The following is a 23,396-nucleotide window of genomic DNA, read 5'->3' on the forward strand; positions in this document are numbered from 1 at the left end:
AGTGACCCTGATCTATTCCAGGAGTCCCTTGAACATCAGCTATAGTATAACATGATGCACACCTGTGCCCAAGTGATGACCTCATCACCACATCCACTTATTTATTGTCTATAGGCCCCCTCCTTGGAAACAGACATGAGGCCACTTAATTATAAAGAAAAATTAAATCACATTTCATATGGTCTGACAAATTTCCATCAAAAATTTTTATCAACATTGGTAAAATAAAAAACGTGACCAATCTCTGTTATGAAATTTTTAAATATACCATTGCCTCTGGAAGGATAAAGTTTCTGTCATTTTGGAAAATGAACAGAAATTCTTTTTCCCGTGGTCATAGCAGTGACCATGGTCATACAAGGTGATCACGCAAGGTGCCATGGCTCCAGATCAGGGGAGACGTGAGCAGAAGGCAAGGGTGCTGGGGGAAGGAGGTGAGGCAGGGGGAAAGGAAAGCTAGTGTGGCCACGTGGAAGCTGAGAAACACAACGGCTAGGACAGCTCTTTCTGCCTGGAAAACGTCCGCAAGACCCCCAGGGCTGCCCCTGAAGCCTCTGCTCTGGGGCACAGGCCCTGCCCAGTTCACAGGCACCACTTCCTCCCCTGATCAGGCCTCTGGCCTCCCCCAGGGTCTTCAGATGCCTCCTCACTGGGCAGCTCTTTGTGCAGCTGGGGCCCCTGGGCCCCCTGCTCTGTCATCCTTGCCCTCTGTTGCAGCTCCCAGCCTGCTTTGTGTTCTAGCCGCCCCCAACCCCGCCCCCCGCCCAACTGCTCTGTGCGTCCTCTTCTCTAATTCAATCTCCCACTCCTCCCCCACCCACCCCAGACCTTTTCACTGTGTCTTCAGAAACTCCTGTACCAGTGTGGGCACATTCAAGCCATATTTCCCACCTGTCTGGGTCTTAAGTGAACTCTAAAGGCCTTGCTTCCCCTGGGGCCCTCTCTCAGGAAGGTGGCTCATTCTCCACATCCTCAAGATCTTCAAGCCAACTTCATTTGCCAAGGTTGCTTCGGCACCGCTGTCTCTGTTAAGTCCGACGTCACTGTGCTCTATCACCTCCTACGCCTCTCATCTCTGTCACTTAGCAACCTTTTCCATTTCCCCAAGGGCACTGAAACTGATCAGTGCCCTGTCCATGGACAGTCGCACTGTCCATGCCCTGGTGACTTCAGTTTCCGTGTGGACAGCCAGGCCAGCTCCCAGCCTGACTCTTCATTGACCTCCTCAAGGTCACCACCAGTCTTCTCTGGCCACTTCTTCCAAGGAACCCAGAGTCCTCCCTGAGGAGTTCTGCTTTCTGGCCACAAGGCACTCCTTCCCACTTTCCTGCTAAGCCTTCTTTTCAGTCCCAGAGCAACTTTCATTCTGAGGTTCCTCTGGTTTCTCTCGGCCTGTTGAGACCTACTTCCCTTCCTTCCTTTCAACCTGGTCCCAGAAGAATCTGGGTCCGGCTTTCACCACCGAAACTGCTGTAACTAAGATGGCCAGTCCCCTTGACGTTGCCAGGTCCAAGGGACATTTTTCATCCTTTCTTTTCCTGGAACTCTCTGCTAGTCATGATACCAGTTCCTCCATCTTTCTTGAAATACTTGGCCGTTGGGCTTCAGGATCTCACCCTCTCCTGTTTGTTTCTGCACCTCTTAGAACAAATCTTTGCTGCTGTCTGTGGACTTCTCTCTCCTGCCCCTGTTGTGAATGTTGCTCATTCCTCAGGGCCTGCCTTTGGCTCTTGATAGAGGCAGTGGGCTATTCAAAGGAGCAGGGCTTGTTTACTTAGGTGTCCAGTTCCCTGACTGCATGCTCATCATGTGTGCAGTACAGTGAGCGCTCCTTTCCTTGCTCCTTGGGTTTATCTCTACCCGCTCCACAAATGCTGATGTTGCACAGGGCCCCGTACTTGCCCCCTACTCTTTAACAATGTGCCCTTCTCTGAGTCATGTCACTCACATCTCATGGTTTTAGCTCTCACACATGAATTGCAGATTATTTCCAGCTCAAGCTGCTCCCTGAAAACTAGGTTTTGTGACCCAGCTGCCTTATGGAAATTTTCACCTGGATGTCCCATCGGTTCCTCAAACTCATTATGCTCAAAACAAAACTCGTGACCAAAGGTACACGGACCTCAATTATTACTAGCATTACTCAAGATACTATCCAAGATGTGGCAACAACCTAAATGTCCACTGACAGATAAATGGGTTAAGAAAATGTGGTGTGTATACATACACACACACACACACACACACACACACACACACACACACTGAAATATTACTCAGCCATAAAAAAATGAAATAGTGCCATTTGCAGCAACATGAATGGACCTAGAGATTATCATATTAAGTGAAGTTAGTCAGAAAGAGAAAGACAAATATCATATGATATCACTTATGTATGGAATCATTAAAAAAGTTATAAATTATTTTATTTCCCAGAGACTCACAGATATAGAAAACAAACTTATGGTTACCAAAGGGGAAAGGGGCAGTGGGGAGGAGGAATAAATTAGGAGGTTGGGATTAAGATTTACACTTTACTATACATAAAATAGATAACCAGCAAGGACCTACTGTATAGCACAGGGAACTCTACTCAATATTTTATAACAATCTATAAGAGAACAGAATCTTAAGAAGGAAAAAAAATATATATATATATATGAATTACTGTACTTTACATCTGAAACTAACATGATATTGTAAATCAACTATATTTCAATTTTTAAAAAATAAATACAAAATCCCCCACTGCACTCATTATCTATCTGTAAGTCTCTTCTCCTTTTGTCTCAAACCCAACTCAAGGTGGAGATTTGAGCTCCATCCACGGTCTCATATTCTGCTATCACCACCGACATATTCCTTGTACCCATCTCCTCATCTTGACCTTAACTCAAGCCTCTACCATCTCTCAGCTAAATTACTACAGTAATCTCCCAGCAGGTCTTCTTTCTTCAGCTTTCTTCTGTACTGCTGACACAAATGTAGCATAATTCAGATTTTGTTCCCTGTTCAATTTCTTCTAAGCTATTTAACATGTTGTTTAAGACCCTAGATGAACAGGCCTCTGCTTATTCTCTAGACTAATCTCCTTCTACCACCTGCCTGATACTTTCCAACTGAGTAGCATTTGTTTTTCCTCTGCTTAGAAGAGCTCTCTTATTCCCTCATTACCTAAGTTAGTGTAACTCAACCTTTAAGACTCAGCGTGGATGTTCATTTCTCTAAGAAGCTGTCTCTGATGTGCACCATTCCTCTTCATCCCTTCTCCCTTTCCCCTGAAACTGGGTTAGTTGTCTCTCCTCTGATCTCCCATAAAGTATTGTTCAAAGTCCATGTTGGTACTTGGTGTGTGATATGTAAATACTTCTTTTACGTGTCTCTCTCCCTCCTAGGACTACGTTCCTTAAGGGCAGGAATTATACTTCATTCTTCTTTAACTCTGATGCCTTGTATTGTATTTGCCTCATTTGATCACTAAATAAATACTTGTTTTTGAAGCTAAGTAAGCCAAGCAAGGACAAATGTATGCATTAGAGGGGTGATATGGAGGGGGAAGAGGCCACGGTGATCTGCATTCTGCTTTGGTTTCTGTGGTTCTGTGACTGCCCCAGTGCACTGGCTTTTGCTGAATCAGCTGAAAGCCACTGGAGAGCAGAAATAACCACCCAGGGAGTGCCAATGAGGGGACTTCTACCTGAAAAGTCTCCTCAGCCCTTCCCCTACTGCCAGGCTGCTGGTGTGGTCATTACCCCTTATGACCATATACCCAGCCAGGCCGTGCCCCTGATCCACTTTGTTCTCCTTGATGGAAAGGCCACTTTTGTCCCTGATGACTGCAGTGTTCCCCAATGTCACAACTCAGCCAAAGTGGACCATTTCTCTGTACTTCTAAGACTCCTTCAATTTGTATTTAACTCCCTATCTCCAAAATCAAGTGGATGTTATCATCAATATGATACAATTTAGTAAATATATAGTATCTTAGATAGGCTTCTGTTCTATTTTCTTTTTTTAACATGGCTGTCATAATTGACCCAATCCATTTGGTGAAAAACAAGTCTTCCTGAAGTTGGGAACCATGTGTTCATGGTACTTATGCAACAAGTACAAAATTTGCCAAAGCACAAAATATCAGATCTATACCAGGCATTGAGAAGAACAGCAACTGAGATGCAAGTTCCATCCTCAAAGGACTCAGTCTATTGCAGCGTCTGTTAAGTAGGACATATGCAAGCCAGGGAGAAGAACATCTGTTGAAGTTTGGGGAGAATATATTATAATTTCTTACATTTCTAATTTCTCTTTCTAATATTCTAACAAACTTTTTATCTAAAAAAAGAAATCAGGACTTCCCTGGTGGTCTAGTGGTTAAGAATCTGCCTGCTGATGCAGGGAACAGAGGTTCAACCCCTGGTCCGGGAAGATCCCACATGCCGCGGAGCAACTGAGCCGTCACAGCTGAAGTCAGGATGCTCTAGAGCCTGTGCTCCGCAACAAGAGAAGCCACCTCAGTGAGAAACCCATACACCGCAACTGGAGAGTAACCTCCACTCGTCACAATTAGAGAAAAGCCTGCATGTGGCAATGAAGACCCAGTGCAGCCGAAAATAAAGATAAATTCAAAAATTAAAAAAAGAAATTAAGTTTTACTAATATTTAATATGAGAATTGATCCTGGTTCCCTCAGTTGATACTTATGTCCTATAATCATAAGTCATGTGCAGTATAAGAGGGTCCTTGGGGAAGAGTGCGATGGATCAAACTTACGGGGTTGTGAGTGGAGACCTCGGTCATTCAATCACTTCCAGTGTACTGTGACACATTGCAGCTTGATGTGCTTGGTAAGAGGATTTGCAGTTATATTATCTAGCTTTAGGAAAATTAACCCTCACAAAGAGACAAGTGGCTTAAAAAATTCATTTAAAGATGCCATAAATTAAACATAATACTAATAATACAGGCACAAAGGAACAAAAAAATGATAACCGTCACTCAGTCCACTGCTAAAAGGAACCCTTCATCAACCACATTTTAATAAAAAAGAACAATGTTGATCTAAACAGATCCAATAAGAACATGTCCCCAAACTCTAAATTATCAAGAATGTTAATTAATTCATAATGAAAGTCAATCTGAGTGTATCTTTTACCTTGAGATAAAGCTAATGATAGCTCAATGCCATGACAATAACCAAGATTTTAAAATATTAAGCATGAAGTTTCACTTCTGATTTAGATGTAAAAAGCTGCAGAGAATGTTGTTTCCATCCTAAAAATGAGAAAAATCCAGGAAAAAACCAAAACCCTAACTTGTATTGAACCTATCGGAGAGCTGAGGAAATAAGACAATTGAACAACTTTTGTTACAAACTTTTTTCTGCCTCACTGTGTAGCTTGCAGGATCTTAGTTCTCTGACCAGGGATTGAACTCATGCCCCATGCCTTGGGAGCATGATGTCTTAACCACTGGACCACCAGGGAAGTCCCCCAAACCCTTCTAAGGAGAAACAGAAGACATAAACTCTCTCACCCATGGCAGAGCACTCAAGAAAGAGGCGTAGTCTATGACACAAGAGGAGAAAGAGAAATAGCTACAAATTTAAGGAACTGCCAAAGGCCAAGTGTGGGTTAGCGTGTCAGTTCAGAATAACGAGGGCCCCAACCTGGAGTTTATATTGTTTGCAACCCCTTATTTTTGGACCTCTACTGAGTGCTCATGACAAAGACTAGAGGTAGAGCATGTATACAGAAGGTAACTAACAAGTGTGGGGGCTGACGCAAACACCATGCACTTCCCCAGACTCTTCTTGCATGTGAAGCAAAAACTGTAAGCTTCTAGGGGAGGAGCAGCAAAGGTTGTTGCTCAAGACACAGGAAAAAGATGCACCGTGGGAGGAAGGAAGGGCATGAGAAACCATCTCTAGGGGAGAACCACAAAACCATCTTGAGCCTCAAATCCTCAACTGATATCAAGTAGAAATTTCCTACCACTGGGAGAGGGGAAACTGCCCAACATTAGGCATAAATACAAAGGAGAATTTGGCTGCCATCAGGAGGAAGAGCAGGAATGCAGAAAGGGACTGCACACCTGAGGCTCAAGAACATAGGTTCCCCCTAAGACTCAGACTGGAGTAGAATGACAGAGAAATTCTCTTACCTCCAATGGAAGTAACAAAGCATGATCTGTCCAAGGCTGAGTCTGTGGTGAGAGATCTTCTCTGTGGTGCTGGCATGCAAGAAAGCTGATGGTGGATCACTAATCCTAAGAAAAGCCTCTGGCATAACAGTTCCCATCTGAAACACAAGGCAAACACAGCCCACTACTAAAAGAATTTGAGGTATATGGGGTACTGATGGTAAGCACAGCACCAGTAAAACCCAAGTCCAGCTCAACTCCCAACTAGACTGACTCTCCTGACTCAGTCCTCCATATTAATGACCTAACAAAAGAACAGTCATGCTTATTTCCTGGCATAAATCATATTTATTTTATTCTCTCTTGTGCCACAAGTAATATATGGTTTTTACTGAAAAATATCATACACACACACACCCTGCTATTAAGAGACAATGAGATAAACAGGAGAAAACTCAGGTGACACCCAAATGTTGAAACTACTAGACAGTGACTTTACAGTAACTATGATTAATACATAAAAGGATACAGTGGAAAAGATAAACAACATGCATAAAGAGATGGGGAATTTCAGGAAAGATGGAACTGCTAGAAATGAAAAACCCAACACTGGAGATGAAGAATGCCTTCAGCATGTTCATCAGTAGACTGAACCAGCTGAGAGAATCACTTAATTTGAAGATCTGTCAATAGAAATTATCTGAACAAAAATCCAAAGTGAAAGAAGAATAAAACAAGGACAGTAACAGCAAGATAACAGAGCATCCAAAAGAGCTAGAACATTATAACATACTTGTGTTTGGAGTCCCAGGAGGATAAGAGAATGGCTCAGTTCAGTTCAGTCACTCAGTCATGTCCGACTCTTTGAGACCCCATGGACTGCAGCACACCAGGCCCCCCTGTCCATCACCAACTCCCAGAGCTTACCCAAATTCATGTCCATTAAGTCCGTGATGCCATCCAACCATCTCATCTTCTGTTGTCCCCTTCTCCTCTTGCCCTCAATCTTTCCCACCATCAGAGTCTTTTCAAATGAGTCAGCTCTTCACATCAGGTGGCCAAAGTATTGGAGTTTCAGCTTCAACATCAGTCCTTCCAATGAACACCAAGGACTGATCTCCTTCAGGATGGACTGGTTGGATCTCCTTGCAGTCCAAGGGACTCTCAAGAGTCTTCTCCAACACCACAGTTCAAAAGCATCAATTCTTCAGCGCTCAGCTTTCCTTATAGTCCAACTCTCACATCCATACACGACTACTGGAAAAATCATAGCCTTGACTAGATGGACCTTTGTTGGCAAAGTAATGTCTCTGCTTTTTAATATGCTGTCTAGGTTGGTCATCGGAGAAGGCAATGGCACCCCACTCCAGTACTCTTGCCTGGAGAATCCCAGGGACGGGGGAGCCTGGTAGGCTTCCGTCTATGGGGTCGCACAGAGTCGGACATGACTGAAGTGACTTAGCAGCAGCAGCAGCAGGTTGGTCATAACTTTCTTTCCAAGGAGTAAGCATCTTTTAATTTCATGGCTGCAGTCACCATCTGCAGTGATTTTGGAGCCCCACAAAAATAAAGGCAGCCACTGTTTCCACTGTTTCCCCATCTATTTCCCATGAAGTGATGGGACGGGATGCCAGGATCTTCGTTTTATGAATGTTGAGCTTTAAGCCAACTTTTTCTCTCTCCTCTTTCACTTTCATCAAGAGGCTCTTTAGTTCTTCTTCACTTTCTGCCGTAAGTGTGGTGTCATCTGCATATCTGAGGTTATTGATATTTCTCCCAGCAATCTTAATTCCACCCTGTGCTTCTTCCAGTCCAGTGTTTCTCATGATGTACTCTGCATATAAGTTAAATAAGCAGGGTAACAATATACAGCCTTGACATACTCCTTTTCCTATTTGGAACCAGTCTGTTGTTCCATGTCCAGTTCTAACTGTTGCTTCCTGACCTGCATACAGGTTTCTCAAGAGGCAGGTCAGGTGCTCTGGTATTCCCATCTCTTTCAGAAGTTTCCACAGTTTATTGTGATCCACACAGTCAAAGGCTTTGGCATAGTCAATAAAGCAGAAATAGATGTTTTTCTGGAACTCTCTTGCTTTTTCCATGATCCAGCGGATGTTGGCAATTTGATCTCTGGTTTCTCTGCCTTTTCTAAAACCAGCTTGAACATCTGGAAGTTCACAGTTCACATATTGCTGAAGCCTGGCTTGGAGAATTTTGAGCATTACTTTACTAGCATGTGAAATGAGTGCAATTGTGAAATAGTTTGAACATTCTTTGGCATTGCCTTTCTTTGGGATTGGAATGAAAACTGACCTTTTCCAGTTCCTTGGCCACTGCTGAGTTTTCCAAATTTGCTGGCATATTGAGTGCAGCACTTTCACAGCATCATCTTTTAGGATTTGAAATGGCTCAACTGGAATTCCATCAACTCCACTAGCTTTGTTTGTAGTGACGCTTCCTAATGCCCACTTGACTTCACTATCCAGGATGTCTGGCTCTAGGTCAGTGATAACACCATCGTGATTATCTGGGTTGTGAAGATCTTTTTTGTACAGTTCTTCTGTGTATTCTTGCCACCTCTTCTTAATATCTTCTGCTTCTGTTAGGCCCATACCACTTCTGTCCTTTATCGAGCCCATCTTTGCATGAAATGTTCCCTTGGTATCTCTAATTTTCTTGAAGAGATCTCTAGTCTTTCCCATTCTATTATTTCCCCCCATTTCTTTATACTGATCACTGAGGGAGGCTTTCTTATCTCTCATTGCCTTTCTTTGGAACTCTGCATTCAAATGGGTATATCTTTCCTTTTCTCCTTTGCTTTTCACTTCTCTTCTTTTTATAGCTATTTGTAAGGCCTCCTCAGACAGCCATTTTGCTTTTTTGCATTTCTTTTTCTTGGGGATGGTCTTGCTCCCTGTCTCCCGTACAATGTCACGAACCTCCATCCATAGTTCATCAGGCACTCTGTCTATCAGATCTAGTCCCTTAAATCTATTTCTCATTTCCACTGTATAATCATAAGGGATTAGATTAGGTCATACCTGAATGGTCTAGTGGTTTTCCCCACTTTCTTCAATTTAAGTCTAAATTTGGCAATCAGGAGTTCATGATCTGAGCCACAGTCTTGTTTTTGCTGACTGTAGAGAGCTTCTCCATCTTTGGCTGCAGAGAACATAATCAATCTGATTTCAGTGTTGGCCATCTGGTAATGTCCATGTGTAGAGTCTTCTCTTGTGTTGTTGGAAGAGGGTGTTTGCTATGACCACTGCATTTTCTTGGCAAAACCCTATTAGCCTTTGCCCTACTTCGGTTTGTACTCCAAGGCCAAATTTGCCTGTTACTCCAGGTGTTTCTTGACTTCCTACTTTTGTATTTGTATAATGAAAAGGACATCTTTTTTGGGTGTTAGTTCTAAAAGGTCTTGTAGGTCTTTATAGAACCGTTCAACTTCAGCTTCTTCAGCAATACTGGTTGGGGAGTAGGCTTGGATTACCATGATATTGAATGGTTTGCCTTGGAAACGAACAGAGATCATTCTGTTGTTTTTGAGACTGCATCCAAGTACTGCATTTTGGACTCTTTTGTTAACTGTGATGGCTACTCCCTTTCTTCTAAGGGATTCCTGACCACAGTAGTAGATATAATGGTCATCTGAGTTATATTCACGCATTCCAGTCCATTTTAGTTCGCTGATTCCTAAAATGTTGACATTCACTCTTGCCATCTCTTGTTTGACTTCCAATTTGCCTTGATTCATGGACCTGACATTCCAGGTTCCTATGCAATATTGCTCTTTACAGCATCAGACCTTGCTTCCATCACCAGTCACATCCACAACTGGGTGTTGTTTTTGCTTTGGCTCCATCCCTTCATTCTTTCTGGAGTTATTTCTCCACTGATCTCCAGTAGCATAATGGACACCTACTGACCTGGGGAGTTCCTCTTTCAGTGTCCTATCTTTTTGCCCTTTCATGCTGTTTATGGGGTTCTCAAGGCAAGAATACTGAAGTGGTTTGCCATTCCCTTCTCCAGTGGACCACGTTTTGTGTGAGAACTGTCCACCATGACCCATCCATCTTGGGTGGCCCTACACGGCCTGGCTTAGTTTCATTGTGTTAGACAAGGCTGTGGTCTGTGTGATCAGATTGGCTAGTTTTCTGTAATTGTGGTTTCAGTCTGTCTGCCCTCTGATGCCTTCTCTCAGTGCCTACTGTCTTACTGGGGTTTCTCTTACCTTGGATGTGGGGTATCTCCTCATGGCTGCTGCTCCTGACCTTGGACATGGGGTATCTCCTCTCGGCAGCTGTTAATGGGGCAGAAAAGTTATTTGAAAAAATAATGGCCAAAAATTTCCCCAAAATAATGAATGACAGTAACTCATTATTCCAAAGAGCCCAGACAACCCTACAGAGGATATTTGCCAAATAAACAAACAAATACCTTACACACACCTAGATGCATCATAGTCAATCTGATTAAAATATAAAATCTAGAAAAAATTTCAATGACAGCTGTGGGAGAAGAGGAACACATTATATATAGAAAAACAAAGATAAGAATTAAGGCAAACTTCTCATCAGAAACTATGTAGGCAGAAAGAAATGAAGTATGTTTTTAAGGTATAGAAAGAAAAAATTAAAAAAAAACAACTACCAACTTAGAATTCTATACCCAGAGTAAATATTTAAAAAAAAAAAAAAAAAAGAAAGAAAATAAAGACATTTTCAGAAAAATAGTAGGTGAAAAAATTTGGTGCCAACTGACCTGCTCTGTAATCAAAGTAAAGAGTGTTCTCCAGGCAAAAGAAACACATTACCAGACAGGAACTTACATCTACAAAATTATATAAAGAGCTCTGGAAATGATCAAATGAGTTTTGGTCATGCTGTGTGGTTTGCAGGATCTTAGTTTTCCAATCAGGGATCAAACCGATGCCCCCTGCAGTAGAAACACAGAGTTCTAACCCCCTGGACCACCAGGGAATTCCCTGGAAACAGTAAAATGAGTACCCCTCTGTAGTATCAAGGAACAGATTTGGCTGCTCTCGCCTTCTGCGAAGGACCACATTCTGCCTATGGAATGTGGTTCTTTCTCAATAAACCTGCTTTCACTTTAACAAAAAAAGGAAAGAAAAAAAGGGACAGACTTTGATACAGGCGACAACGTGGATGAATCTCAAAAGAATAACTGTGATTGAAAGAAGGTAAACGAAAAAGAGAACATAGTATATGATTATACTTTACAAAATCCTAAAGATGCAAAACAATCTCTAGTTATGAAAGTAGACTAAAGCTTCTCCGTGGGAGGAGAAGGGACAATGAGAGGAGATGGGTTACAAAGTTTACGATGGATATGTTCACCATCTCGATTGTGCTGGTGATTTCAGGGTTGTACATGTATGCCTAAACTCATGTACACTCTAAATGCATGCCATTTATTAAATATAAACATTATATATCTCAATGAAGCTAAAAGGGGGGTAAATACAAAATAAAATTACAGTGAGATACCACAAGACACCAGTTACAATGGCTTAAAATATATGTTCTTTAAAGTTACAATAACAAACACTAGGGAAGTTGTGGAACAACTACAGTGTTGCTGGTGAAAATGCAGATGGTACAACTACCTTGTAAAACAGTTGGCAGTTTCTAATACAGTTTAACAAACACTCACCATACATGCCAACAATCTCACCTCCAGTTGTTTGCCCAGGAGAACTGCATACTTATGCCCTCATAAATACCTGTCTGTACACAGTTATACCAGATTGTTAGCTATATTCTTAATATCTAACTGGAAAAACTCAAAGTCTTATGAATGGATAAATTGTATTACATGCACACCACTCACTACCGCATAGTACAAAAGAGGAAGGAACAACTGATACACCCAACAACTGGATGAATCTCAAAAGCTTTATGCTAAGAAAAAGATGCCAGGCTCAAAAGTTTACATACTATGATTCCATTTTTATGTCATCTGGAAAAGGCAAAACTACAAGAACAGAAATCAGATTCTGGCTGCCCGAGGCTAGGTGTGGATAAAGGGATTGGCTACTAAGGGGTACAGGGCATTTTTAGGGGATGGAAATGCTATGTACTTTGTGATGGTTACATGAATGTAACATTTGTCAAATTCATAGAACTGAACACCTCTGAAGGGGGAATTTTATGCTATAAAAACTATACTTAAATGAACTGATTGAAAAAAAAAAAAAAGCATCCAAAACCTGAATGCAAACCTCTTGAGTTTTTTCAGGGATGTTTAAAATCGTGCCATACTCAAGATCTACTACTTTTAAACATTTCACTCAATATGATACATGTTTAGAAGTCTCTTTTGAGGTTTTTTACTTTATAGCAAAAGCCAAATACTGCAGGAAATGGCTGAAAGAGTACACAGAAGCTAATAGAACGACAAACTAAAATGCATTCCCATATTGGCAAATTCCTTTGATGGTCACTTGAGAAACATTGCTGAAGATGTGAAGAAACAACTATTAAAACAATTTATGTGGTTGGAAGTTTGTTACTTAGTTGGATGAAAGAACAGCAGCTATTTCCAACATGTTTCAGCCATGGTACTTTACAAATTCTATTTCAATAATGAAATACATGAAAAGCTTCTCTTTTTAAGAGGGCATTAAAGGTAAAATGTAGGGGAGAAGATACACTCACCACCAAAATGATCTTTAATAAAAAAATGACTTGTGGAAAAATTGTGGCAGTGTAACCACTAAGAAAATGGCTGCTATAACTCAAATAAATAGAGAGTCTGGGGCCAAAGATTCTATCACAAACAAAATTGATTCACTAAATAATTCCTATGCAAGACTTTTCTGTATAGAAGTTGGAACAGAAGGGCACAAGATAGAGCCAAGTAATTAGTTTTGGAAATAGGAGTCCATTAAACTATAGTTGAATCTTTGCAATATAGGAAACTGGAAGAGAGCGTATAGTCTGCTGCCCCACAATGAGATATGCTCGCTATCACATGGCAAAACAGTCAAAGAATTATTTGACTTTAAGGTTGGTGTTCCAACCTTGTTTTTCTTTGATGACAAAGAGCTGTCAATAGCATGCTGTGTGCTGTGTGCTTAGTCACTCAGTCATGTCCAATTCTTTGCAACCCCATTGACTGTAGCCCACCAGGCTCCTTTGTCTATGGGGATTCTCCAGGCAAGAATACTAGAGTGGGTTGCCATTTCCTCCTCCAGGGGATTTTTCTGACTCAGGAATTGAACCCGTGTCTCCTGTGTCTCCTTCATTGCAGGCAGATTCTTTACTGGCTGAGCCATCAGAGAAGCCCCAAATCTCTTGTATTTGAACACAGAACACTTAGAAATAGGAATTTCCAAACTGTTAAAGTATTTTCAAATAAAAAGATTCAGGGCTTTGAACCCATTTGTTAAAAAAGAATAATTCACATTAGAAAGAAATTTGCTAATCAAATTTCAACAAAACTTTGGCATATTTAGGGCTTCCCTGATAGCTCAGTTGGTAAAGAATCCAGCTGCAATGCAGGAGACCTCGGTTCCTGGGTCGGGAAGCTCCCCTGGAGAAGGAATAGGCTACCCACTCCAGCATTCTTGGCTTCCCTGGTGGCTAGCTGGTAAAGAATCTGCCTGCAATTCAGGAGACCTGGGTTTGATCCCTGGGTTGAGAAGGTCCCCTGGAGAAGGGAATGGCTATCCACTCTAATATTCTGGCCTGGAGAATTCCATGAATGGGGTCACAAAGAGTCGGACACGACTGAGCAACTTTCACTTCCACTCTGGCATATTTGATAGGTAAGGTAGAAAAATGAGAATCATAATTTAGTTAGCACAACCAATAATGAACTTCAATTTGGGTCTTTGAATTTTTATATTATTTGGGTCTTTGAATTTTGTATCTTTTTCTGCCATATTAGCCATAAAAACCAGATTCTAAAGAAGTTGAACTTCAAATCAGATCAAGTCATGTTATCACAAAGGATTAACCAATAACTATAGTAAAATAAAGCTTATTGCTCTTAAAACTATATGTTACCAATAATATGCTGCTAGAGGTTTTTATATGCTAATGAGTAAAATTATCACTCTTAAAATGTCTTTTTTGCATATGCTTATAGTTACAAAATATGCTACAATAGTACATGTATAAAGTTTGTTAATAATGAACATACATACCCTGGATATGTATGCTGAAAATTTTTACTGATGGGGTGCAAAATTTAAGAAAATAGATTGGAAATAGCTGTCTAGTGAAATTAACAAATAATTATAAAGCCTTTGTAGTTTCACAGTGTCTGGCACAATGTTAGATACACAGTACGTTTTTAAAAATTACTGTGACTCTCTACCTCTGGATGCAAAATATAGTAATTTATATATGATCCTTGTGTGTATATACATTTCTCTCTCAAAATATACATTTCATTTGGCGAATAATTCTTCTGTATGAGTATCTTTGTGTAGAAAACCACGACCATAGAAGCAATAATGCATAGTGGTTGCAGTTTCTGAATATGGACTGCTGCTGCTGCTGCTGCTGCTGCTAAGTCGCTTCAGTCGTGTCCGACTCTGTGCGACCCCAGAGACTGCAGCCCACCAGGCTCCCCCGTCCCTGGGATTCTCCAGGCAAGAACACTGAAGTGGGTTGCTATTTCCTTCTCCAATGCAGGAAAGTGAAAAGTGAAAGTGAAGTTGCTCAGTCGTGTCCGACTCTTAGCGACCCCATGGACTGCGGCCCAACAGGCTCCTCCGTCCAAGGGATTTTCCAGGCAAGAGTACTGGAGTGGGGTGCCATTGCCTTCTTCTGAATATGGACTACCTGAGTCTAAATCTTGGCCTTACAATTTATTAACTATGTGACCTTGAATACACTAGTTCTCTGTGTCCTAGTTTCCTTGCATGCAACAGGGCCTACCTCATGGCTTTGTGGTGAAGATAAATGAGTTAATACCGTAAAGTCCCTTGACCTATGTTGGATACATGAAAAGTGATCACTCTAGGTTAGTTGCCATATGTATATATACACACACAGATACACACAATCTGAATGAGTATACGGGATATGTGTATATTTCATGTAACTTCATTTATATTTCTTGTTCTCAATATGTATTTGTATACATATTTATATTGAATAATAGTAATAATATTAACAATATTAACACTTATTTAACATGACAGTAAATTAAATATTATATATTTGGAAGGACTGATGCTAAAGCTGCAGCTCCAATACTTTGGCCACCTGATGATAAGAGCCAACTCACTGGAAAGACCCTGATGCCAGGAAAGATTGAGGGCAGGAGGAGAAGGGGCAACAGAGGATGAGATGGTTGGATGGCATCACCAACTCAATGGACATGAGTTTGAGCAAGCTCTGAGAGATGGTGAAGGACCAACTCCTCTGAGGGGAAGCCTGGCGTACTGCAGTCCATGGGATTGCAAAGAGCTGGACACGAATGAGCAACTGAACAACAATCCAATGAGCAAACCATGTGTATATATATATATTTATAAGTTAAAGACTAAATAAACTCAGCATTAGTTTAAGTGCTTTACACACATTATCTCACTCATCTTTGGAAAAAATACATAACATGACATAATTTTGTTATTCCCATTTTACAGATAGAAAACTGAGGTCCAGAAAGGTTACATAACTTCCTTAAATTCACATAGCTGGCATATGATAGAGCCAGGAAGTATTTTTTTTTTTTTAATCACTGCTTACCATCTCCCCACTGATTTAATAATATTATTTAGTATTAGGGGTAATAATTCACAATATCTTTATTTGCCTGGTGCTTAGTATTTTATAAAATAGCTTTACACACAGTGAGTTTCATAACCAGTCTGTGAAGTGAGTTGGACAGGATTGTTATCCTCACTATTATAGGAAAGAAAACTGGTACAACTGAAACCATAGGTGTCTTTTGGAGGAAGTGTTTCTGTGTTACAAACATCCTGGGTGCCTCTGTACCCAGGGAGTCAAGTCACTGTCACCTTGTCTCAGACAAGGGTGCTGGTCCTCCCTGGAAGCATCACAGACTAGTGAGAGCCCCAGGCATAGAAACCAAGAATCATGGCAACACAATATGTAGTCTCTAAGGGAGATATGAAAAGAGTGCTTATAGAGCACAGAACGTGGGACCGTCTGTGCCAGGGGGGTCTTAGAAAAGATGAAGGTGGTGGTAGGAGAGGGGTGGGGGGCTTTCCTGGAAGAAAGAATGCGTGTATGCAAGTGTGAATTCATGTTTATGACCATGACGGTATGTCTAGGCATGGTTGTGTATGAATCTGAGTGTGTACCTGTTTATATGGGCTTACTCACATGTGAATTTATGCACACACCGACTGTAAGTGTGGAAGAAGAAAGCCTGAACACGAAAGAAAGTGTGCTTGGATCCACACACGCTACAACAGAATCTGCCTGCTTTGATTGCCCCATCTCTCCTCCTGCCCCCCAACACTGGGGTATCCAGAGATACCAGTTGTTTCTCACTCTAACATGAGTTGCCTCATGGGCCATGGTGATTAGACCCACCAGGTTTTCCATCTATCCGTCTGAATGTGTAGGAGTCTGATAAGAGCCCACTTGTGTGAGTGGTGGGGGGTGAAGAGTACCAGTATCTGTAGGTGTATAACTGTTTCTACACTTATGATTATGTGTGAAAGTTTAGTGTTGGCTGTTCCTAGCCAGACTGGAGAAACTTCCCTTCTCCTTTCATCTTCACTGTCTTGGGAATTTATACACTCACCTGTTTCCATTGCCACCCAAATGTGGCCAATTCCTGCCTTCACTTAAATGTCCTAGGGTATATAACTTTAATTCTGTACTGGGGCTGGGCAGAAGTAAGGCTGGAAATGGCTGGTGCCCATTTTCTGTGGAGGCACTCTGTGCTCCCCTCCAACCCCCCGACCCCACTCCACCCCATTCTGGTCTAGGAATCTCCCAGAGGATGAAAAATGTTTGCAAACGCAAACAGGAATGGTGACAGCCATGAGGAACTCAGAGGATCACACCCAGGAATGGGATGATCAACCCCCCTCTCTTGACGATAGATCCCATTTTTAAGGCAAAATTGATCACAGAGGGAAAGTGAGGACTCCTGTCTCCACAAATGCTGCCTCAGGGATTGGAGAGATGAGAGGTAAGCCTGCAATACTCTATTTCTTTTAAACTTACACAATCAAAAGAGCTGAAATGACTCCAGATAATATGTAATTGATGGTGAATAACAGTATCTCTACAAAGTGACCAAATAGTTGAAGTAGACTTTCTCTTTTGTCATAAAGTATATAAATTCAGGGCTGTGGGGTCATGTGAGGCAAAAGTATTATGTGCTGGAATACACTGATGATTTGTGAGTGTTTACATCTTGGCCCAGTGCACTGCCACACAGCTAAATATTCACATGTTAAAATAAGCTATGATGAACTGCAATAATCAACACATGTAACATGCCATATTTTAAGCTGAATGAATGAGTGGGTGAAGAGAAAAACAAACATATTTAGAAAAGTAGAATCATCTCACATAGTGATCCCCGAAATAACAATACCTGGATTCTGTTCTCAGTTTCACCAATGACTTAATCTATTGAAAGGTTTTCTTTTTCCTTTTTTTAAAATCATACAGGAAAATTAGTCCAGTGACACAATATCTCTCAAAAACATGAATATGCTTAATCAAACCTTGTTGAAGTGTCTTTTAAAATGTAAATGATCACTAATAAATGTTAGTTGTTGCAAACCTGTTTATTGTAGCACCACATATAATACATATTTCCATGTTCAGGACACAAACATTATCCTAAATTGTAAGGGAGGATGCTAGTTTCATAATATGCCAGGAGAATTTTTCCATAGTCAATATGTTGCCTATTTGCACTTAGCTACATTGCATCAATAATCTGAAAAAGAGAAATAGCCTGGTTATGGCTAGAGATTCTGATTAGAGGCTAAGATTTCTATCATGGACTGCTTTCAACTGTTATATTTTATGGCACAGATTCAGTGGGAATCTGATCTGCTAAAATATTTGGGCTGTGAAAACTCCCACACTGTGACAGATGTCAAGTCCAATTAAGTGACTCATGTCCAGGTTTCTGTCCAATAGGATTTCCCATTAAATATCAATTTAGGGAAAAAAATTCCATCCCCCTTCTTAAGCCTTTATCTCTTCCACCATCTCCAGGCTGAATCAATTGGTACCAAGAGAGCCAAGAAGCCACACACGCATCTCTGTCTCTTTGCTCTGGCTCTCCCACCCTCTCGCCTCTTTCTCGGCTTCCCTGTCACTGTTACTCCGGGAGACGTTCACTTTTCACCAACCTTTCTCCAAGCATCTCCAAGCCACTGACTCTATATATTTTGCTACAAGGTAAAGAAAGGAGGGGGTGGGGGGTGGGCGATGTAACCAAGCCTTGAAAGACTTTGAAGCTGGAAATAGGTGTCTGTTTATACAACATACAAGTAAAGGAGCGAAGAGGAAGAGGCAAGCTTAGCCCCGAGTTACAGTATTGTGTTCCTGGGAACTGGGGAGACATCAGCTGAACAAAGCCTTATCTCAAAAAAAAAAAAAAAAAAAAAAAATCACTTCTGAGCAAGATCGCATCTCTGCTTTGCACTCCCCAGTTTCTGCTCAGCCGTATTAATGAAGGAAAAGAGTCCTCCTCACAGGAGCGGAATCTTATCTTAACCATCTTTCTTATTGATTCTTCCGCTATTAGAAAGTGGAGGAATCAGTCCTTTGATGTGATTGTGTTTATCTCTGCATCTCTTTTGTTATTTATAGAGACCCAGAAGAGGAAAAGAGGCAAGAGACTTTTCAACACATCGTTAAAAAAAAACAAAAACAAAAACAACAACGAATTTCCCGAAATGTTTGAGAACAATTAAAAGGAAAAGGCGTTTTTTTGATCTATCAACTAAGTGAACAATCATTCATACCGTTCCTCGCTGTGGACACCAGCGAGATGACAGCTGCTTTTTCATTTTTGAATGTAATAAATATTTGCTGCTTTTAATATATTTCGGAATTTCTCCCCGCTATTCCCTGGGATTTTAACTCTAAAAGATTGGAGAAAAGATTATCGAAAGGGCTTTTACAAGGTAAGCCTCCTTTAAATGCTTTTTTCCCAGCTTGGAACTAAGTTAGATTATGCATATCGTATTTATAGAGTATTTCATGAATGCCTGAAAAAAACAAAATGCATATACGACATGCTGTATATGAATATTTTTAAAAGACACCTGGAGAAGAATTTAACATGATTTGAGGGCAACCCAGGAACTTTTCATCCGATCTACAACTATGTTGTGGTTTATTGTAATTTTCCATAACTCGCCTACTTATTTATACCCTCTCAAGGCGAAGGTGTAGCTGCAAGCTGTTCTACTTATAAACGTGTACGTGAAAAGTCCGAAGAGTCACATGTAAAACACTTGGAGCATTTGTTTTTATTTTACCTTAGAGGACTTGTTTTCCTCGTAGGGAAATGAAAGCCGCCTTAGAGCCAAATTCGCACCTAACTAAGCAAAGTGCGATGCTGGAAGGAGATCGCTGGAAGCAGATAGCACAGCCCCAGCTTTTGTCTAGGCGCAAACCCGCACGTTGCAGACGCGACCTATTCCCCGGCTAGCACCCCTCCTGCCCAGCCGCACACGCGGGGCCCGGGGCTGGCAGCCTGGTCCGCCCTCCCGGCGCCCGCGATCGGTGCGCAGAGCCCCAGCAGGTGCCTTCCCTGCCTGCCGGACCCTTTCTCGAAGCCCGAATTTCCTTGAAGCCCCAAGGCTGGGAGCGACCCTATCCCAGTAGGCGCGCAATCGGGGCCGGTCCTCCAGGCGCCCAGGAGGAGCCGGGCACAGCGGCCTTTCTACGAGTACATCCTTAGAGGAATCAGAGGCCAGACTACCTCGGCCTCGGGGACCGCTGCGGGCTCCCGACTCTCCGCCTCGGAGCACCGAACTCTGCGGGTTGGGGTTGCAGCTCCGGCCGGGGCAGAAGGCGTGGCGCCCGCCTCCCGCCCCCGGTCCATGCCTTTCCTCCTTTCTCTCCTCCTGCAGCCACCCGGCCGCCGACCTTTTCCTGGGAGGTGGTCGGCAGACTGCGGGCGCATTGTCTGATCCCACGTCGCCGCGTCCCTAGGTCCCCGAAGTGTGTAGCTGTCTGTGTGACAGATGGTGCTTCGGGAGCCTGCGAGGGCATAAGAGTCCATTTGCTATTGAAAGGAGCCTTCACGTTGGTTCCGTCATCTCTTGATTATTAGGAAGAAGAGCGAGGGGTACGGGGAAGCCTTCCCACTCCGGGCCGTCTGTGCTCAGGGCTGAGTTCCTCTGAAACCCCGGACGCCCCTTGCCCCAGGCCCGCTCGAGGCCCGCGGGCGCCCGGCTCTCCCGCGGCTTCGCCCCAGGCCCTCTGGGCGGGAAGTGCTCTCCGTGTCTCCCTGTCCCCTAGCAAAACCCAGGTGGATTCGTCGTTCGGATTCATTCGTTTGTCAGGGTCGGAGAAGAAGTGAGGCAGGCGGAATGGCCGAGTTGTATTTAGTCGAAGGAAGCACAAAACCCGGTGGCGGCCTCGCAGGCCGGCGGCGGTTCCCCGGAGCAGGCCCGCAGGCCAGTCTCAGCCTCCCGGAGGCCGCGGTGTCAGGTCCGGGATGCGGCCTGGGCCAAGGCGAGGCTTCTCCGGCTCCTGCGCCAGGCGGAGGCTCGGGTCTTGGCCCTCGGGTCTGCCCGCCTCGGCGCGCTCTCTCCCCGTGGGACCCGCTCGGAGGAGCGAGCCAGACCGCCGTGGGAAGTTAGCCCGGGCCGCGCGGAGGCCCGGCGGGTTAGGCCCCCTCCCGCTCTAGCTCCTATCCAAAGAAGGACCCCCCACCCCCACTTCCTTTTACTGATCGCTTTTCTGACTCCCCTCAGCCTCCAAAATGATGCTGAGTCCGGACCAAGCCGCCGACTCGGACCACCCCAGCTCGGCGCACTCGGATCCGGAGTCGCTGGGCGGCGCAGACGCCAAGGTGCTGGGCAGCGTGTCGGACCTGGAGCCGGTGGAGGAGGCCGACGGCAAGGGCGGCAGCCGGGCCACGCTCTACCCGCACCCGCCGCAGCTGAGCCGCGAAGAGAAGCGCCGCCGCCGGCGCGCCACCGCCAAGTACCGCTCGGCCCACGCCACCCGCGAGCGCATCCGCGTGGAGGCCTTCAACTTGGCCTTTGCCGAGCTCCGCAAACTGCTGCCCACGCTGCCCCCGGACAAGAAGCTGTCCAAGATCGAGATCCTGCGCCTGGCCATCTGCTACATCTCCTATCTCAACCACGTCCTGGACGTCTAGGGCCGGGGTCGCGGCTAGGGGCCGCCTGGCCGGGAGTGGGTGAAACGCGGCCTACTGGGGCGGCCGCCGCGGGGATGGCGGTGGAGGCGGCGGCCCAGGGACGGCGGCCACCAGGCCTTGGACCCGGGAGGAGGCTCGCACTGTGTTCTCTCCTGTCCGCCGGGCGACTCTGTAAGGTTTCCGACTCCAGAAGGGTGGGGTTGTCTGGGGAGTCCTGGGGCCTGCAAGGAGTGTTTTTCAGGCAAGGCGAACCTCCTGGAGGTACCCGGACAAGTGACCTCCAGGCCTCCCCTCCACGTGTTAGGATCCCTTTAGGGATTGTTGCTTTAGCTCACTGGAGACTTTGAGTTCTCCTGCATTCATCTCCCACAGATCTTCATGTTTTGAAAGGATGAGGGGCAGAAGCTCAGAGTCTGGGCTTTTATCTTTAGACTATCTGGCTATTTTTTCTAACTGACAAATCACCAAACATTCGGAGGGGAGGGGAGGGAATCGCCTCCAGGGCAAAGATTTAAGGCTCAGAAAGGTGGAACACAGAAAACTTTCTGTTCCGTTGTGAAAAGGAAGGTTATATTAGAATCTAAATGAAACAGACAAGCCTGGGCTATTTGGTAAGGCTAAAAAGACACATTGAGAACAGACACTGTGGAGAGATTTGAGTTTGGTGAGATTTTTAACCCCAAGGTCTGATGCTACTGGAGACAGGAGAATCCATATTTAAATGGAAAATTTAATATCTGATTGCTTTTTCAGGCGAAGTGCCCCTTTATATATCCAAAAACATCTATTTGTGACCTTAAACATGTGGACCCATAGGTGCAGTTAGAAAAAGACAACCTATTTTTATTTATGTTAGAAGGAGTAGAGTATTTTTTTCAGACATTTATTTTTCAGAGTGGTGATAATTTTACTTTGGATACTCTGTGCCAATTTATTTATAGTCAAGTGTTTACACTTTCTCCTTGTGGAATAATTATGTCTAACTTTTTAAGGTGTTTGTTGAGATTATACTGTGGTCTTTCTTTTTGCTCTAATTATATTGCACTTGTATAACAAATTTCCCACACCTCCCTGTTTCTAAACATATTTTATATATTAAGATGTTTGTTGGTTCTTTTATTGTGAGATCAGCAACTCTAGCACTTCACTATTATAGTTTTTTAAAAAGTAAGCATTGTTATCCTTATCCGTAGTTATGTCTGAAAAGTACATTGCGAACCGTTTAAAAGGAGAGTAGCTTCTTTGTGTGTGTGTGCGCGTGTGATGTTTGTGTGTGGGATGGTTTTAGGAAATTAAGTTATTTTCCTAAAAAAAAAAAAAAAAAGAATTCAGAACTACTTTCCTCTGTGGCAACCAAAAAGAAAAGTCTATAACCTGATAATGTTTCATGTTCTCAGCTGTGAAACTCTTAAAACAAGGAGTGTATTTTAGAGATAAGGGAAAAAAAAAAAAAAAAAGAACCACATCTGCTATCCAAAGAATTTAGTCTTTTCAGGGTTTTTTTGTGTCTCTGTTGCTTTATATAATGCAATATTTTGTAGTGAAAATAGATATAATCTGGTTTCTATCTGACGAGTTTTTCATATCTCATGAATGGTGCGCTGTTTTGCATATAAATAAAGGTATCAAATAAAGTTATCTCCTTTATTCTAAACATACTGTCTAAAAATAATGAACATACTTGCTGAGCATAAAATATCTTAATGGACTAATTCCTCAGAAAACAACTAATTAAAACAACAACAACAACAAAACTAAATCGTAACATATATTGAGATGTTTGTTGCTCTTCCTGAACTTGGACATTGATCCGTCTATAAATAGACGCTCTACATATGATGGTGACATAGGTCATGTTTCTCTCAATGAAGAAAAAAATTAGAGTGTTTATATTAAAACATTGCTTGAATCATAGATTAATTTTGCTCTAAAAG

At 42.9% G+C, this 23,396-nt stretch overlaps 1 protein-coding gene and 1 pseudogene across 1 annotated transcript; one reads left to right on the forward strand and one right to left on the reverse strand.

Annotated features, from left to right (window-relative positions):
• The window catches only part of LOC109556771 (galectin-related protein pseudogene), an 83,996-nt pseudogene extending 67,093 nt beyond the window's left edge, over positions 1–16,903 (reverse strand).
• Positions 16,904–18,293: 1,390 nt separating this feature from the next.
• On the forward strand, positions 18,294–23,172 carry NHLH2 (nescient helix-loop-helix 2). The gene is made up of 3 exons (XM_019958380.2): positions 18,294–18,518; positions 18,933–19,249; positions 21,053–23,172. The coding sequence occupies exon 3, from the start codon at positions 21,061–21,063 to the stop codon at positions 21,460–21,462; it is 402 nt and encodes a 133-aa protein (XP_019813939.1). The 5' UTR covers positions 18,294–18,518; positions 18,933–19,249; positions 21,053–21,060; the 3' UTR covers positions 21,463–23,172.
• Positions 23,173–23,396: the final 224 nt, after the last annotated feature.

This window comes from Bos indicus, chromosome 3, assembly GCF_029378745.1.
Source record: "Bos indicus isolate NIAB-ARS_2022 breed Sahiwal x Tharparkar chromosome 3, NIAB-ARS_B.indTharparkar_mat_pri_1.0, whole genome shotgun sequence".
Classification (NCBI taxonomy): Eukaryota; Metazoa; Chordata; class Mammalia; order Artiodactyla; family Bovidae; genus Bos; species Bos indicus.

Bases quoted from the DNA above. Each gene is read 5' to 3' on its own strand.
- NHLH2 (XM_019958380.2), top strand. From the start codon at position 21,061: ATGATGCTGAGTCCGGACCAAGCCGCCGACTCGGACCACCCCAGCTCG.